Below are 18266 nucleotides of genomic sequence, written 5' to 3' on the forward strand. Positions count from 1 at the left end.
GACGTAAAACTGTTCTCTCTCCCTCCCCGACCCAGCCCCCCCAAACTTCCCTCTTGAAGACAAACCCATGCTAGGGTTAAGTTCCACCAACTTTAAAAAAAAGTTTAGTTTATTCTGTCTATATCCTAGAACAAAACGTAACACTATTACATCAAAATAAATGTCTTCAAAAGAGAATCCATCCCCTCTCTTAAATTTGCCAACACTTGCAATACGTTCCTTATATTAAGACATCTCTGCATAAAGCAATTAAGTTTAAACAATCTGCTCCTCTGCTGAGCTTAACTCTATGGGACAAGGTAACAAAGAATAACTTTGGACCTGTTTTTTTCTGGGCACAGTAGGAAGGGGCACTCGGTGAACCCAATATGCCAGCCCAGGCAAACCGGCCCCTGGCATGGCATGGGTTAAAAGTTACATTTTGGGGGGACAGAGAAGGAAATTGCTTCCAACTCGAAATTCGAGACCCCAAATTCAATTTTTATTTCCTCCCTCTCGCAAAAAAATAACTTCCTGCCGCCAATTTCCCTCCCTTATTGTGTTCTGTCATTACCTTCTTAATTAATTTAAATCACATTTCACCCACAGATATATCCCCAACGGTAATGGTAAACAGGTACGTTTCAGCCTGTAATGAGGTCTGCGACCACTTTGATTTCTCCAATCATTTGAATGCTTCATCTCTCACACTGACACAGGGATTGCTTGCATCAAAGAGCCAGTGTTTAAATAAAAGGATAAATTGGGCAACATCATACTAGTTACCGAACCAGATGCAAACTTGTGCCTCCTTTACACCCCATTTGTATTGTGCATTTTCCAGCAAGCAGCACAGCTGAAGACAGCGGCAAACATGCAGTCACTTCATTCCCTCGCACCTCCCCACCTACCTATCCGACCTGCTTATCCCCCGCTCCACCAGCCCCTGCCTCCGCTTGGCTCCAGCCACCTAATTGTCCCTCGTGCCACCATCGGTGGTCTTGCCTTCAGCCACCCGAAACTCTGGCAGTCTCTCCCTCGATCCCTCTGCCTTGCCCCCGCTCTCCCTCCCTCTCCACCTTCAAATCCCGCCTAAAGACCTGTCTTTTTGATCGTGCTTACGGTCACCTTCCCCCCACCCTCCACCTCTTCTCTCTCTTTGGCTCAGGGTCAGACTCCGCCAATGTGAAGCGCTCTGAGATCGACTCCACCTGAATGGCCCTTTATAAGGTTGTTGTTTGTACCTTAGCCTTGGTATAGTTAGGCCAGTGTGTGTGCCTTCCATCCACAGGAAGCCTTGTGACCGAGTGTGGGGGGGGGGGCGGAGGGGAAGGGGGCTTCTGCTCACACCTCCAAAGCCAACAAGGGTTCTAGCCAGGGAGAAATCTAAGTGGTGCTGTAAGTGCCGTCGGAGGTGGCAGAGAAACGGGAGCCAAGGTAAACAGCTCTTTAAACATTGTGCGTGTAAAAAAAAAAAGAAACTGCACATGTAGTAGAGTTGGGTCGAAAGAAGGATATTTATTTACATTGGCTTCGGCGGTTTCCTTCGTGGCTGCAAACTGCTCCGTTCAGGTAAGTGATGCTGAAACCGCTTTGCTGGCCTCACAAGGAGAGGGAACCACAGCACTTCATCCCACTCACCCCGGCTGCCAGCCTCCGTGACTTCTGCCACCCTCCTGCCCCACCCCGGGGTGCACAGGTCATCGCGTGCAACGCAAACAGTGAGAGAGATTTTTTTATTTTTTATTAAGCAGGCTCGAAGTCCGAGCGACCAAGCCATTTCCTGAAGGAGATGCTCAGTTACAAACGGGATACGAAACTCCTTTCGAATGCCCGGGATTTCAAAAGTTTAAAATTCCCCGAGAAACAAGAAATAAAACAATGGTCAAAAAGGCGACGCCTCCAGTCAGAGAAAGGAAAAGGCTTCGGGTGAACTGTAAGATCGGTGCCGTTAGGAAAATGATGGTTAGAATTCTCCTCGTGTTGACGTAAGGCTGGCAGAGGGCGAGAGAGAAATGAAGGGAACCAACATACATACAGTCCAGAGCAAAACTGACAACACATCGCCCTCTGCAGTCCAGCTTCTAAATATTCCCCCGACGAGAGCCAGTGAAACATGAGCCTCAGTAAACGCTCTCCGTACCTGCCCCATTCATCCCGGCGTAATTCAAATCCACACACTGAAATTGTTTCCATAAAGTGTGTGAGAATCTGGATCTAAATGATCATCGGGATTTAAACACCCCAGTGCAAGGAGTGTCCTAGAACCATAGGAACAGGAGGAGGCCCTTCAGCCCCTAGTAGCCTGTTCTCTAAGATCATGCCTGATCTGTACCTCAATTCCAATTACCCGCCCTTGCTCCGTATCCCTTAACACCTGACCTCACAAACAGCTCTCCACCTCGGTCTTCAAGATGTGAATGGGTCCAGCATCCACAGCCTTTTAGGGGAGAGAGTTGCAGATTTCGGCTACGCTTTGGGTGAAAAACTGCCTCTTGATTTCACTCAGTGTCCTTGTGGCTCATTTGTCTTTTTTCTCCCCTCACGGGTGGGTTTTGGGGGAGGGGGTGGCTCGCTGTCGCAAATGGCTGCCGCGTTTGCCTACAAAATAGGAGACAGTAACCAGTTAAGAAGCACTTTGAGACGTTTTGACTCTGTGAGGCACTGCGAAAACATGTTCCCTCTTTCCAGCTCCAGGTCAGCATTTTACATCACTGCGAGACCTCGAACCTTGAAATTAACCTGCCCGCATAGCACATGGGAGTACGACTCAACAGCTTGTCTCAGTGCTGACAGAATACGAAGCTTCCTCACTTTACACGGCCAAAAAGCAGCCAACACATCTGGTTATTGTGGAGGACCAAACTAGAGCTATTCGAAGAGGCGGGGAGAAAGGAAACCGAGATGATGTGTAACTACTTGCACAAGTGACAGGCTCTCACTCACACTGTGAGCGCAAGTCAGCCTTGTCTAAGAATGGTGTGAGGTATCAATGAGCGCATTAAACAATCTTCAGCGATTCAAAGAGGTCAGAAGTAGATGGGATAAAGTTGTTCAGGACAAAAATAAAGACAACTGACATTGGAACGCAGTGATGTACAGATTCCTGAAAGAACACGGCAATCTATCTGCCCAGTTACAAAAACTACAATACGATAGGTTATTAAAGAACGGAGAGAACTGAGTTAAAGCCATCGACTCCAAGAACACTGCTGTTCTGACTGATTGCCTGTCACACATCAAGTCCTGGATAAGTTCTACCATTCTTTAGCTAAACGTCAGCAAGACCAAAGCTCTCCCGCTTGGCTCTCGCCAGCAATTTCTCAGTCACGGACCGCATTGATCTGCAAGGATGCTTGTTTCCCTCTCATGGAGTCAGTGCAGAACCTTGGTGCTCTGTCCGACCCCCCCCAACTGTCCTTTAACCCCCAATTCCAGGTCCTTCAAAGCCCCAACACACTACAATTTCCCTTACCTCCTCAATCACATCTCCCTAGAGACCCTAATACCCTCATTCTGGCCTTATTGGTCATAATCCTCGCATTCGGTATAGCACCTTACACGTCGAGAGGAAGCCCCAAAGTGCTTCACGGAATTTACTGTGAAGTTGAGCAACTGTATTTTATGAGCCTACCAGCCCCTCTTCTGACTCCCCATCCTCCAGTGGATCAAACCCAACATCCTCATAGTCACATCCCTCCAAGGTCTCGCCCCACTCTACCTCTGCTGAAACCCCTAACCGGAGATTCTGTGGAACACACTTTCACGAGACTGTTGGGAACACACATACAGCAAGCCCACACCGTGGGGAAAATACAGAGGTCCGAGATTGAGACTGTGTATGGAGGGGATATCACACTGCCAAAGTGGAATCAAGTCTATATTCACATCAGGTTGGTGCTAACAGGCAGTCTGAGTCGTGTATTCCATCATGTGAAATGGCTCCTTACCCAACTGGAACTGTACAAACTGAATAGCATCTATCACGGGGAGTGCTAAGGCCAGGCACTCCCCCATAGGCAACGAAAACATTTTTAAATCAAAGAGCAAGTCACCCAAGGCTGCTCTGACACCTCGTAACGCCTGACCACGAGTGGGATACGAGGGCCTGGGAGCAGCCTGACTGTTTGCCTGCCCTCTCGACCTGTCAGCTCATGTGTGGCGAGGGGAGACCTTCTTAATTAAAAAATGATGACCTGACACTTATCAACCGATCAAAAATAATCTCTCACCTGTCTTCGAGAGCACCAGAAAGACTTTCAGATTCACTCCCTGCACAAGCAAGCTGGCGAAACACAACTTGAAAACTGCTTTATAATTTTTTTTAACATGTGTAGCGGGCTGATAGAACAGTGTTGAGACTCTGAGATAGATACGGAATGAGTGTGGCTCAGTTAGTTGCATCGCTCCTCTGAATCAGACGGCTGTTTGTCCACCCACAAAACAAAATTCACAAGATTATTCGCATTTAGATAGCATCTTCCATGTCAGAAGAACATCTCAAAACGCTCACTTTGTTGACAGGATGGGAGTACAGTCAAATCTGTGGTGTCCGTGGAGGGCGGGGGTGAGGGCGGGAGAAAGCAGGGCAGAGGAGAGCACAAACTCTCTCTCTTTCTGCAGATGTCCTCCTGACCTTGAGCAGTCTCTCCCAAAATGTTTAATTCGGCAGGCACTGAGGATCTGGCACTTGCACAGTAAGTCCCGGAACATCTGAACCTGAAAAACACCTAGGTACTTATCTCATGCACAGATAAGCCAATTCTACAAGGCAGCAAGCACACAAGATCACACAAGAGAAGTTCAGATGAAGAAGGCCCTTCGGACCATTTGATCTCATCCTTCCACATTAGTTCACCTTTAACAATCCAACCACCGAGTTTCCTTTGATTCTTGTTTTACCGTATGGTTAATGATTGTTTTGCTTTTTAATAAGTCTGTGTGAGATTTTGCTTTATGAAGCACTTATGTCAAATGCAAAGATTATTATTATTATTTTATAATTATTATTATATTCCAGAATACCCACCTTATCGGTCTCTCATTACAGCATCAAGCGGTTTTATTTTGTTGACCACCCTGGTTACCTGTTCCAGTTCACTAGCTAACATGAGCTGATGCTAACAACAACAACAAACTTACACGTGTGTAGCGCCTTTCACGTCAGGAGGATGTCCCAAGGCACTGGACAGATAGATTACAGACCCGAGTTGGGGGTCCGGGTGGGGGAGGGTGGAGGGCAGGGGGGGAAGCAAGGAGATCAAAAGCACAGTCGAGGAGGAGGGTCTTGAGGTGGGTCTTGAGGTGGGTCTAACAGCTGCAGAGTTGTATCAAAAAGAGCTACTGGACACACTATGAGAGGACACACTGCATGGTTGGAAGAGTCTGGAGTGACTATTGCTGACCAAGGTGCGTTGGATGCCTCGCTTCATCCAGGTGACCTGGAAGATCCTCCAACCTGTCCCCAGGTCCAAAGGGATGTCCTTCATTCCACCAAACAAACAGGAGAGGTTGGGAGATCGATTCCTGTGAAGCAGGATCACCCCAGGGAACAGCAATGCAATTATGAAGTGGAATTGGAATTATGAAAATCTCACACAGACTTAGTAAAAGGCAAAACAATTATTAACCAAATATAAAAACAAGAGTAAAAAAAAACTTGGTGCTTGAATTGTTAAAAGTGAAATAACGCGGTCAGAAGGTTAAATCAGCCCCAAGACACGACCAGAACCACAGAGGCGGATTGGTCAAACAGATCGCACGGATAATATACACACGTGTGCTGATCACCTTTTGACCCCTTGCAGCTATTATCTCTCTGCGTCTGTTGAACCTATTCAAAGGCAAATCGAGGCGGTGTTCAGATTTGGTTTTCCACCGCACCACAAGGCGTCATTACGGTTAGTGAAGTCAAAAGAGCAAATTCAGTCAAACTCCTGGCCAGGCTGCTTTGCCTGTTTGGTGGCTGTTGCAGGTGTGTAAATGTGGGTATATTGAAGGTGGCATGCAAATAGCTTGTTTATTCTGTAGCTGAGTGGTTAGAGGGCTCGCCTCACAAGCGAGAGGACCTGGGTTCGATTCCTGGGCAGGGCAAAATGTTGGGCAAGTTTCCTTACTCCACACGCCTCTGTTTATCCAGTGGTAAGTAGGAACCTGGGTGTTAGTCGATCCTGCCATTGTTGATGCATCACTTCATGAAATAAATCAACGTATTAAATCTGTAGTTAATACTCTCTGCTTTCCTCCCCATTTGAAAAGCTCTGCTTCTCAGTTTCTTCCTTCAGCTGTAAAAGCAAGGATGGAGGGTGATGTCGCTCTGTGCTCCGCTCCCCCCGATTTCACATTCATCATGCAACAAGGTTAAAGTGGGGAATACAGCGAACACAAGGACCGTCAGGGAAAAGGAGGTTTAAACTAACGAAAAAAAAGGTAACCGAGTTATCTTTCCTCTGGGTGGCCAGATTGGCGAAGAGTGTGGAAGTGAGGTGTTCTATCCCTGGAAGAAAATAAAAGCGGAGGCTGGTCAAATGGCAGCACTATTCATTCTGAGGAACGTCCTCTAGTCCAATATGATTCTGTTGAGACTGAGCATCCATATTACTAAACTGCCTGGCACCCAAGTGAGAGTGTCCTTCGTCACTCCAAGTAAAGGTAAGAAACATTTAGAAGCGCTTCCTCAATACATTGTCGTAATAATAATCCTTGCATTTGATGTAGCACCTCATCACGTCACTAATTGGTTAAACAAGCAAATCTGCCTTCAAATAGGTTTGCAATTCTGTACGAGAATCTCTGGTTCCACCTAGTGCATGGCTTAGCAAATGTTACACAGGCACATCTGGTCGTTTCGAAGCCTACAAGATCCAGTGTCACAAGCACTGTAACCTGGTCAAAATTTGTTCCGAATTAAACCCGCGTTGAATTGGGGAATTCTGAGAATCGGGCCTTTTGATTTTAGGGTCTGGTCGCATCGGTCTAGGCTGACCCTCCAAGGCAGGACAAGAAGAGGCTGCACATAGCCAGAGATGCTGTCCTTTGGACAACACGTTAAAACCGAGGTCTCATCTTCCATGCTGTATTAAGCGGTCGTATTACACTGCATCACTTGAGCCAGTACGAAGGAAATTGTGGTCCAGGACCCATTGACAGCGGCTTATAAAGCGCCTTTCACAGAGGATGAACGTCTCAAAGCGCTTACAGCATACCAAGAGAATTACAATCGCTTTCTTGCAATTCCTTCTAAGGCAATCCCCAAGCTCCAAACAGCAGCATTTTCCAGCACTTGCTTTTTTTTGTTCCATTATAACTTTGCAGTGGCTCTATCTAATCCCAGGAGCTGATGCACAGCAGCCAGTGCCAACTTCAGACATTGCATCTCCTTACTTAACACTATCGGGTCAATTATAGTTTGGGAGCGCGATAGCTTCGGTAAGCATTTGCTAACCTTGCAGGAAGTAGGTGCAATTTCAGTACAATGTGCCCTGTGCTCACAGTAGGAGCAGGATCCAGCCAGAGGTCAGCAATTGTGTGCCGGTATCATAATTAGTGCACTTCGTCACCCGGCTATTGACTTACAAAAATACAACGGGGTGTGTTAACAGATAAAATACAAAGGAACCCAAACAAAGTTTGTGTTGGCTTGTTAGGCTGTGCAGGAAGTATCTCCTTATCAGCTGTGAATTAAGAGTTTTCCTTAGTCCGTGCTTCTGTTAGAGACCACACGCGGCAACAGGGGAGCAGACAGCCGCAAAACCAGACTGGACGTCCACTGCAAGATCCGAAACACGCCCTGATAAAAGATTTTTGCGTCAGATATTTTAACAAGGCAGCGACCAGCAACAGGAAGAGGGGACAAACAACCAATTACTTGGAAAGTTTTTTTTCTGAGAGGCTGCGACTGTGTCAGGGCAATTGGTGTTTCTCACAGATAAAAAGGACTGCGTTTGACTGAAGTTTTTTTTTTGACTGGGAGATTTCGGTCCGATTGCTAAGGCACACATCACTTGGCAACGGGTGGGGGGGGGAGAGAGAACACGGGCACACAACACCAAGGGACGGTTCTGGAATGAAAAGCTTACATTCCAGCAGCCTTTCTCCATTTACACAGCGAGTTAAAATGTTCGTGACCTACACGTAGGCTTTGTTGCTCGAGGACAACAACAAGAACATCATCAAATTATATTTATATGGCGCCTTTCACGAAGGGAGAATAAACCCTGTTATCACTGCAGTTCAGATCGTGTAATACAGACTGGAGGATATTTAAAGGTGGTAAATCCTGGACTTGAGATATCATTGATAATGTAGTCCTGACAAGATCCTTAAACTGGCTGTTGAGAGGGACAGTGGACTGGCCCTGGATGTGTCATCCATCAATCACACTTACACATACTTGCAGAACTCCAAAAACAGGTTGGGTAAATTCTCTTTTCCCAACAACAATCTCTCGGCCATATCGCAGATGAGAAAGCAGGAGAGCAAGCGGCTCTAAGGACTGGGCCAATTACATTTCATAACTCGCCCAAATGATGGCTGAAAGCAACCTGAAACTAACATCCGATTTTCCCCTCTTCCTGGTGAGGAAGTGCCTTGTGGTTACTTCCTACTTATAGGAACAAAGGATCAGAAGTAGGTAATTCAGCCTACCTCTACCTTTCTATCAGTTTTTCTAAACTGACGTCAGCTCGTTTTAACACCTTCCCTTCCTCCCTCCCTATACAAATAGCAAAGTCAGGATTATTTAACACCTCGGCTGACTCTGTATGGATGGCCTGGTGCACGGCATGCCACACAGCAACAACAACAACAACAAGGCAAGACAAGGCTCCCTTTCCTGATGTCGTAAGTTCGATCCAGCGCACACGGCAAAAGACATTTACATCGTTGAAGCACCAGCCTGGCCGAGCTAAATGTGTGACTGAGGCAGACTTGGAATGGACTCATTGTTGAGAAAGACAGTGTTACTGTAACCCCTTAACTTTAAGGTACTCACTGTGCAGAGGAGACCCCGAGGGGCTGCTGGAGAGACCAGGGACGGGACTGCAACGACCTCCTTGTTTAGATGTCAGCTCCTGCTCAATATCTTCCAGCCCAGCACTCTTCTGGAATCGGCTCATGCGGTTTACTACACGCGGAGACATGTGAGTTCGTACGGAGGGCGAGCCGCCATACGGGTTTATTGGGAAGACATGGGAGGTTCCTCGTAAGGTGCTGATTACAACCCAACGGCAGTCCTGGCTGAAGCAAATGTCCTGCACCTAACAACACAAATGAAACCAAACAAATGAACCTTTACGCACTGAATTCTTTATCCCAGTTGAAGATATAATAAAGATAATCCATGCATTTGATTTCAGCGCCTAATCACGTCTTCAAGATGTCTCAAAGTGCTTCACAGGATACACTGTAAAGCAAATTGACTCTATATTTTGTGGGCAAAATGTGGCAGCCAATTGCGCACAGCAGCGTCCCTACAAACGGTCTCGGATTGAGTGACCAAATTATCATTATTATTTTTTTTGAAGGGATTATTAACCCCGGAAAAGCGATCCGCCAATCGACTAAGAACCAGGTCCCGCTTCCTGCTAGGTAAGCAAAGGCGTGCGGAGTAAGGAAGCTTGCCCAATGTTTCACCCTTCCCGGGAATCGAGCCCAGGACATCTCGCTTGCGAGGCAAGTGTTCTAACCACTGAGCTACAGGAATCCATCTGAATTGTTACAATCCCAAATGCACACAGTTTGGAATGAATCTGTCTCCCTGTGGGTTTTTTTGCCCTAATAAACCCACAGCCCAAAGAACTTTAAATTCCAATCTTCCTACAGGAGGATATTGCAGGGAAACTTTCCAGACCAAGAAAAATGCACTTAAGGGCTGTACCACAGCAAGAGAAAGGACAGGGTCAATAAAGTAGACCAAATCTTTGAAAGAGAAGTTTTGGGGGTGCAATATTGTAATATAGTTTTACATTGGTTCAGATTACCGCCCGTGGTTGAATGGAGGTAATGTTCAGTTAGGGTTAATCTGCCAACTATTTCTACACAGATGCTGTGACATCAAGTATTCAGCTCCTTGTCAGACTGACTGCCCTTCAAACGGTCGGCCGCTTACATAAGCCAACTCACAGTCCAGAGGTCTGGGTGTCTCTCCAACAAAGCTCTTTTGATTGCTAAATTGCGCCATTTCTCTCTGGCAGGAAGGCTGTGTTAGCACATCCACTGCAGCCAGTCGCAACCGAGGTCACAAAAGCACAGCACCTCAGCCACAATGGAACCTCATTGTTCCAAACTCTTTCAGCGGTGGCTAAGGCCTGCTCTCTTAACCTCATTAAGTGAAGCCCAGATAAGAGGAGGCTTTGCTGGTGCCGTGGAATAACAGGAGCAACGATGACTTGTCCAGGTGAACGACTTCGCAAACGACTTTGCAAATTCCGTGTGGAGCCTGGATGGGAATTCCACAGCTATCTGAAGTTTCTGAATTACACATCATTGTATTTCTAGGCATCAAACATTAGCTTTCTTGTACAGGTCGAACATTTGCTCAGTATCTTTCGAGTGACCTCGTATTTCTCCGCTCTGCATTGTGTTTCTCACACATTTGAGTTCTTTCACGAGAAAGACAGGCAAGCTGATGGCAGGCAAAGCCACTGTCTGAAGGAAGGTGCAGGAGGCTGGAGCTGAGCTGAGTCCACCTCGCACAGGAATCCTCACCCACACCATCCATTCCAGGAAGATTGAGACAGTGACCACACCTGGTGGAGCAACAAAGGTTTACAGCGATTCGTTTAAACAATGTCCATGTTCGTCAGTCCTCGGAGGGACTGTGTGAACGAGGGAGAGTCCTGTGGATCGCTCTGCAGTGCTCAACTCACTGCTTTAATATTCCGCAATAGAAAGTTACGAAACAGTCAATGTTTGGTGTGGGATAATAATGGTCATCCGGGTTTCAGACCTGAAGCCAGCGAGCGGATCATGGCCAGCGAATGCACTTGTAATGCTCTCAAATGATTTATTCTCCCACTCCTCAAACTGAATGCTGTGCTACAATTCATGCAGATAGGGCACTATTACGTGGGCCAGAACTAGACAAGTACTACCGCAATCTATCATTAATAAGAGGCCTTTCTTCTTACCTACAATTTAGGTGGCGCAAATTTCTCCTTTAATTCATATCAGACTTGGGTTGCTATAAATCTGAATTAATGTCCCCAGTACTTGGAGCGATGGGGGTGGGGAAAAGTTATGAAGCTCTGAGTAAATAAGGTTTCAAATATACAGAGTGAGTGGGACAGGGATCAGATTAACAGTGACATGTCGCTGCACTGAATGAGTTGATCAAAGAGTTAGTCACTCAGCTCCCAGCCACTGCCAAGCACTCACTCCAGTCTGTGTTTCAATACGCTCCCTACTTAACTAACAGACAGCCGTGATAAAAATCTCCACAAAAATTCCAGTCATGCACGGCGGACAAAAAAAAATCTGTATTCACCGTCATGTACTTTCAAATCTGTGCCCTCAGGCCCAGCAGAAGAAAGAAGTTTTTAATCAGTTACCTCTGACAGATACTTGGCCGTTTTTGATTGTCACATTACGATGAATTTGGTGGAAAGGGGAACAAATCAAACGTGCTTACTCTTTCCACTCAGTGGCACATTCAAACAATCTTGTTGATAGGTGACTGGGTTAGCAGTTCTTGGGACTTGGGCAGTCGTTCCCGTTAATAAAGACGTGCATTGGCCGCTTACGCAGATGCCTTTCTTTTTGTCCGCATCGACGGGGGGGGGGGGGGGAATGACTTGGGTCTCAGTGTGGCTGCCTGTGTTCTGAACTTCATATAAGTTCGGGGTTTCCCTCCCACCCCATCATTTTATCGAAGACCAGTGTCACATCTGCGCGAAAGCCAATGCAAGTGGACGGCTCAGCCACAGGTGACCTTCAGCCGAAGTGGCAACAAGAGGGAAGTGCATCTAAGATAAAAAGAGCATTGATATTAATTCCCACTGCTGTACCACGTGAGAAATACATGACTGGTCCACGTATAAACGTGGTATTTAATCTCCATGAAATATTCCACGATAAGAGTTGCAAAAAAGTGATGTAAGTGACAGCAGGTAGGCATATCTCGAAGGCGTGATAAGGCGCTATATCAAATGCAAGGATTATTATTATCATTATTATTATCCACAGCAGCTCCAGGCCACACTATCACAAAGTTGAAGGAACTTAAACCACCATGGACAATCTACTTCATCCCAATAATCCATTGCTAAGCAAATCGCCTTGAAGTCAGCTCATCCCGAGGGACACCGTACTTACATCCCAAACAAGGAGAGTCACCAGTTGGTCATTAGACACCCGGCAAGGTCACCCTTTAAAGAGAAAGGATTCTGTATGCAAGACCCCGGTCAGTTGGCAGTCTTGTCTCTGCTGCCGAACCTAACCTGCTTGTTCTTTTATTGCTTCACTTTTATCCAGGGGCACAGGTCAGTTTATAATGGCGGTTCGTGAGTTAAAACTAACAGAGTCGGGAGACCACCGAGATAAGGTTGTGTCCCTGCCATCAACAGTCCCTGTTATCACCCAGACCATTTGTCCTACACGGAGATAAACGCAGGGCTCAGGCCTTTTAATGTTTGGTACAACGTCTACAAATGAAAGTGTGTTCAAGAAGCAAATCTCGCTGTCAGTCAGTGGAAGAAAAGACAACACAGAGTACGAAGGGAGGTTCCCCCGAACTGGGTTTTCAAGTTTAAAATCCCAATAATAATAATCCTTGCATTTGATACAGCGCCTGATCACGTCTTCGAGACGTCTCAAAGCGCTTCACAGGATATACTGTAAAGTGAATTGACTGCATATTTTGTGGGCGAATCCCATAAAATCCCATTCACATTGACGGACATACTACAAGAATAGCTGATTAGAGCAGTAGGACCCAGGGATTGATTGGCGAAGCTAACAATCCCAATGGTGATAGTTTATATGCTTCCCAAGGTCATGTTTCATTAGCGTTTTAAAATCCCTCTACACCAAAGCTGTTGTTCAATTTGCATTGTAATACACAGAAACAATGCTGTTTAATTTACTAAAACAAGGTTAATAGCTGTGATCCCCAGTGTCCCCTATTCCAATGACATCTTCAGCTTATGAGGTAACTCACTCAAGACACAACCACCAGCATTGGAAACCTCTACAGACGTTGTGAAGAAAGGGCCTGCACTGGAATCTCAAACCTGCCAAAGGCAGTTCAGGTTTAATAGGATTATTAAGATAACCACAGTTGTAAATAGTGGGAAAACAGGATAAGAGAGAGCCAATAGCTGTTCAGTGCTCCACAATGGTTGGCACAATGAAGATTGTAAGACTCATTTGCCTATAAATTTGACCGAATCACGGCAATACTTTCGACTAAAGTGACTGTTTTGGTAAGCAAATACGGCAGCCATTTTGCACACAGCAAAGACCCACAAAGATCCATGAAGGTGAACGACCACGTCACAATAAGATTGTCCTAGCCATGTTATTATCCTATAGAAAAGCAAAACTAGAACCACGGTCAGGTGTTTTGAAAGCCCATTATTTCACTGACTGAGGTACAGGGTTCCAGTCACACCAAGGTGTGTACGAGATGAGTGTGTTTACGGAAAGGCTGCTATAAACAACAGAATGTTGCTGTTGACACTTTGCTCTCTTTCCCTCCACAAATTGAGTCGTTCTTTGAAGTGCACGAACTTGGAAGTAAATGGACGGCAGAGGACATTCGATAAAGCTGAAGCCGGGCAAAGATTCAAAATCGTTGCAGAATTAATCTGGAGGATTGCTGGCAGAGATGATGGTAGACTAATCCCTCTCTTGTCAAATAGTGCCATGGGATATTTAACATCCCCCCCCTGAACAGGCCTTGCCTTTAACGTCTTATTCACAGGTCGAGACTTCTCCAGGACTGCATTAGAGTGTCGGCCTGGACTATGAGATTGAGTCCCAATGTGGGGCTTGAAGCTGCAACCTTTTGACCCAGTGGGTAAGGTCCAATTGAGCCAGGTTCATATAAACTTACATATAAACCTCAGATACCGGCTAAATTGATAACTAGAAACTTTCAGTACTGGAGGCGCTGCACTGATCTCGATATAAAACATAATGGGCATAAGTGCCCCTGATAAAGTCAGTGCAAGCCCTCACTGTATTATTATCTTGTACCCAACGTCTTGTACAATCTGTGAGTAATTTCCAACTTCCAACCTTTAGTTTATAGTACTCGTCAGTCACGCAGTGTTATTTTCAGAGCTAACCAACATCCGGATGTTTGATGAACATCTAACGCTTTCAGCCACCATGCCCCAAAACACTGGAACACTCTTCCTCTATCTCTCCGCCTTGCTCCTTCCTCCCCCATCTTCAAGTCGCGCCTGAAGACCTTCAAGCGCTCTGAGGCGCTACCCTGCATGAGGGACACTATAGAAATGCAAGTTGTTGTACCTTAGCCTCGGTCTCTCCACGGTGTAAGGTGTACAGGTGATGCACGGCACTCTGTGACGAGGAACACGGATGAGTCAGGATCCGGAACACGTGAAAATCATGCCCTTGCGTGTCAGATGTTACCAGCAGGATTCCTGTAAGAAACGGCAACAAATGTTACTCGAGTGGACCTTTGGTGCGACAAGAAACTTCAAATTATTACAGTTCTCATAATCTCAGAAGATTGGTTCGGATACAGGAGGCCCTTCAGCCGATTTGATCTCACTCTTCCAGAATACCCTCTACTGTCCTCCCATCATAGCATTGAGCTGCTATTTAAATCAGTCCAGTGTCCTGGTCTCAACCCCCACTTCCTGGCAACCTGTTCCAACCATTAGTTGCCTTCAAGGTAAGGAACCTCATCCTGCTGCAGTCCTGAAGTTCCAGTAGACATTTTCTCAGCTCCCAACTGGGGTGAGGAATAGGTCAAAGGTGGAACACTGTCTCGACATTTAAACCATTCTGGTAATCAGCTCTACCTCGGCTAAAAAAAAATAACTCTCAGTCCTGTCCACCATTTCAAACCTCAATCACATTTCTAAATCGTGTAACAGGGCAGTCGTCTCACACCACTTTGGGGTCCTGGAGCCTCACTGGGCAGGTTTGGAGGGTGTCGGTGGAGAGGGAGATAAAACTGGGCAGTGGTCCGTCAGCAAATGGTCAAATCTGTCAGTAACTCGTCTGGTGGCTAAGTCAGTACTGTGTGTGCAGCACCAGGTCAAAGAAATTCCAGGTGTGAATGAGTCAGCTGTACTGTGCTGGGATTCTGGGCTCTGTGAGCTGATCACTGTATTGGTAGCTGCTACAAGTGGACTCACAAGGTTAGCCCTGGGTTAAGGAGGGAGTTTATAACAGGGTTCCTATTCCTGATGGTTACCTAGAGCCTCCCGGGGGGGGGAGTGTGCCTGGGAGGACGGTGGACGAGGTCAGGAGTGAACTGGGCTCTCCTCACGGTCACAAAAATTGCAGGAAAGTCAAGTGAAAATGAGAAATTCTCGATCTAGTCAACCTTTGACACCAAATGAAAGGCTGCTTCTCTTTACACAGAGCCAATAATTCCTAAAACCACAATGTTAAATGCATTGCTTTTTATTAAATGGCATTTGATTGATGGGTTTTCTGCTTTCATTCTGAGCCCACAAAAAGTCCATGAAAGTTTGTCATTAAAACACCACCTCCAATTCTGTCAGGGTTAGTTTGAGGATTTGTACAACTCTGATCGTAAATCAACCTCACATACATACACCCCCCGGTTCACACAACCACTCAAACACCCCTCCTCACAAACAGCCTCAATACCCCACCCTGCCTCACACACACACACCATCATCCTCCGTCATACACCCCTCCCACACACGCACACACTCTCGACCCCCACCCCCCACTGCCCCTATCCATGCCCAGTGCCAACACTAGATGCTCCCCACACACACACCCTCTATCAGTCACTGGCTTCCAGTGTATTTGCACAAACTAATGGGGGTGAAGTGTAAAACAGGAATGGTTAACGATCATCTCCCATGGTCGTGCACCATTTTGTTTGGGGTTGTTTAGCATTCTTTCAGCGACCATTTAAAAGAAGTTCGAAAGCTGCCATCAATTTAGAGGGAAGTTTCCTTCTGAAAGGCAGCTTTTGCTGGTGGTTTGCACACACTCCCGGCTGCACGCTGCTGCAAGTCAAGTGCCTTCGAATCACCTTTTCATCCCTAATCTGTAACACTGAGGGTGCAGCTTGTGAGGCCTGATTAGTAATGGTGTTTTGTTGTTCGACTTATCTCACAGAAGGTGGGGAAGTGACACCAGGAAAAAATAGCCAACTGAAAGTTATCTTTTGGGGGGAGGGGGGGGGGGGGGGGAAACGGCTAATTAGATTCAATCGCTGGAAACAGCCTTTGCCTGAAAAGCCAATAAGTTACTTCGCTCTAATTTACTGTTTCCCGTTTTTCACACCAACCACTTACGCAAAACAAAAAGATGGCTTGGAAGAAAGGGGAGGGTTCAGGAGCAACATAACATCCAGATCACACTCACACGTTTCCCCCCCCCCCCCAAAAAAAAAAGGGGACCAAGTGGTATGGAATTAGAAAGTGCTGTTTACGCTGTAATCAAGAGTCTGTAAACAGCAAGTCAGACACTGGACTGGCCATAAACTGACCCACGCCCCAACAAAGTGCCAAGCCACAAAAAGCATTTGCGTCAGGAGGGAATAGACGGAAGAGAAGGCTTTCTAATTATAGAGCAGGGAAGCGGAAGCAAGAGAGTGATTGGGAGTTCAGGCACTGTGGTGTGTTTATCTGGGTGTTTCCTCTGCAGCCTAGGTTTGATAGATGAGTCTTGGCTTACAGGGTGGGATGAAAAGGCTGGTGGTACAATGTTCCCTAGAAGCCAGAAAAGGGCTGCAGTGTCTCACTTGGGCTTTTGCGGCCTTGAGAAATATATAATTTGAAACTCAAAATGAGCGAGTGAGAGAAAACTTGAAAGCAACCTTATTTACGCTGCTGACCGCACACCGGCTGGAGTTTTGTGAATACACTGAAACACTTTAACCACATAATACCCAAGGAAAGCAACTTCATGCAGCTAGGAGTGTTATGTTTGAAGCCTTGAGACACTGTGAGAGCTTCTTGGTATGTGTTTAAAGTGGGTTCAGCTGTAAATACTACACTTTTTTTTCTCGAAAGCCTTAAAAACATCTCTTTGAACTGCGTCAGAGCTTTTTTTTTTAAAATCCGTTTCTGAAAGTCTGGCCCCAACTGCACTTCAGAACTGACAAAAACCTGATTTAGCACAAATCAGTTCCAGATCAGTTTCAGGTATGAGGATTGTGGATTCCACCCGACCCTGATCGTTACAAAGGGTTGACATCCACATGTATGTAGTCAGGAGTTAGATGATCGAGCTGGAACTCTTGAAAGATTTTTCCCCTTTTCCCAAGCTCAGATGCTCTCATTTTTTTTTAAAAAAACAAAAATATATATTTATTGCTGGATAGAATATCTATTTATATATGAATGGCTGTTGCCATTAGCTCCCACTTCCTGTTCAAAAGCTTTGAACACTTCCTGTGTATTATTTGGAATTCAATTTGGAATTTGGAATGGCGGCAAATGCACAGGTTTGGAAATATTCAGATTTTAAGCACAATTTCTCCCAACCATTCCCCAGATTGGTTCTGAACCTGCGGCTCTTAAACTCCAATCAGCCTGGATCACTCACACACTGAGCGAGGAGATAACTTTCTGGAGAAATACTGCGTGAAAGCGCTAACTTTCTATTCTGTAAAGCCCTTTGGGACGTCTAGAAGACATGAAAAGCGCTATATCAAATGCAAGGATTATTATTATTATTTCCAGAGAAATCCAGACTTGCACTGTTTCTTCATTGACCCTGTGATGTATATTTCACGGATGCTTACGTGGAAAGCACACACCCGTTGCCAATTGGAGAGAGGGTTTTCAAGGGACCACAGCCACTTGAGTGCAATACAAGGTCAATTGACTCGACCGTAATGTTCTGTGAAGCGCTTTGAGACGTCTCAAAGACACGATAAGGCGCTATATCAAATGCAAGGACTATTATTATTATTATTATATCCGAGTGTGGTCAGATTCAGGAGAGCTTGAGAAATCCCCATCGTGTTCTCACTGTAACTCAGTAGGAAAAGGGTTAAAAACAAACAGCTGATACCTTCTTATTGGTCCACCAAACATGAGGTATTCTCACATCAATGCTCGGCAGCAGACACAATCCACGGGAATCCCTGTGGCTGGCAC

At 46.0% G+C, this 18266-nt stretch overlaps 1 protein-coding gene across 1 annotated transcript in view; it reads right to left on the reverse strand.

Annotated features, from left to right (window-relative positions):
• bcas3 (BCAS3 microtubule associated cell migration factor) overlaps positions 1 to 18266 on the reverse strand; it is a 308857-nt gene that overhangs the window by 197379 nt on the left and 93212 nt on the right. Inside the window, exons 14-15 of the mRNA XM_007896549.2 lie at positions 14455 to 14588; positions 8972 to 9236 (exon numbers count right to left, since the gene is read on the reverse strand). Coding sequence (XP_007894740.1) covers positions 8972 to 9236; positions 14455 to 14588 — 399 coding nt within the window. The remainder of the gene's footprint in view (positions 1 to 8971; positions 9237 to 14454; positions 14589 to 18266) is intronic.

The sequence above is a fragment of the Callorhinchus milii genome, unplaced genomic scaffold (assembly GCF_018977255.1).
Source record: "Callorhinchus milii isolate IMCB2004 unplaced genomic scaffold, IMCB_Cmil_1.0 Scaffold10, whole genome shotgun sequence".
NCBI lineage: Eukaryota > Metazoa > Chordata > Chondrichthyes > Chimaeriformes > Callorhinchidae > Callorhinchus > Callorhinchus milii.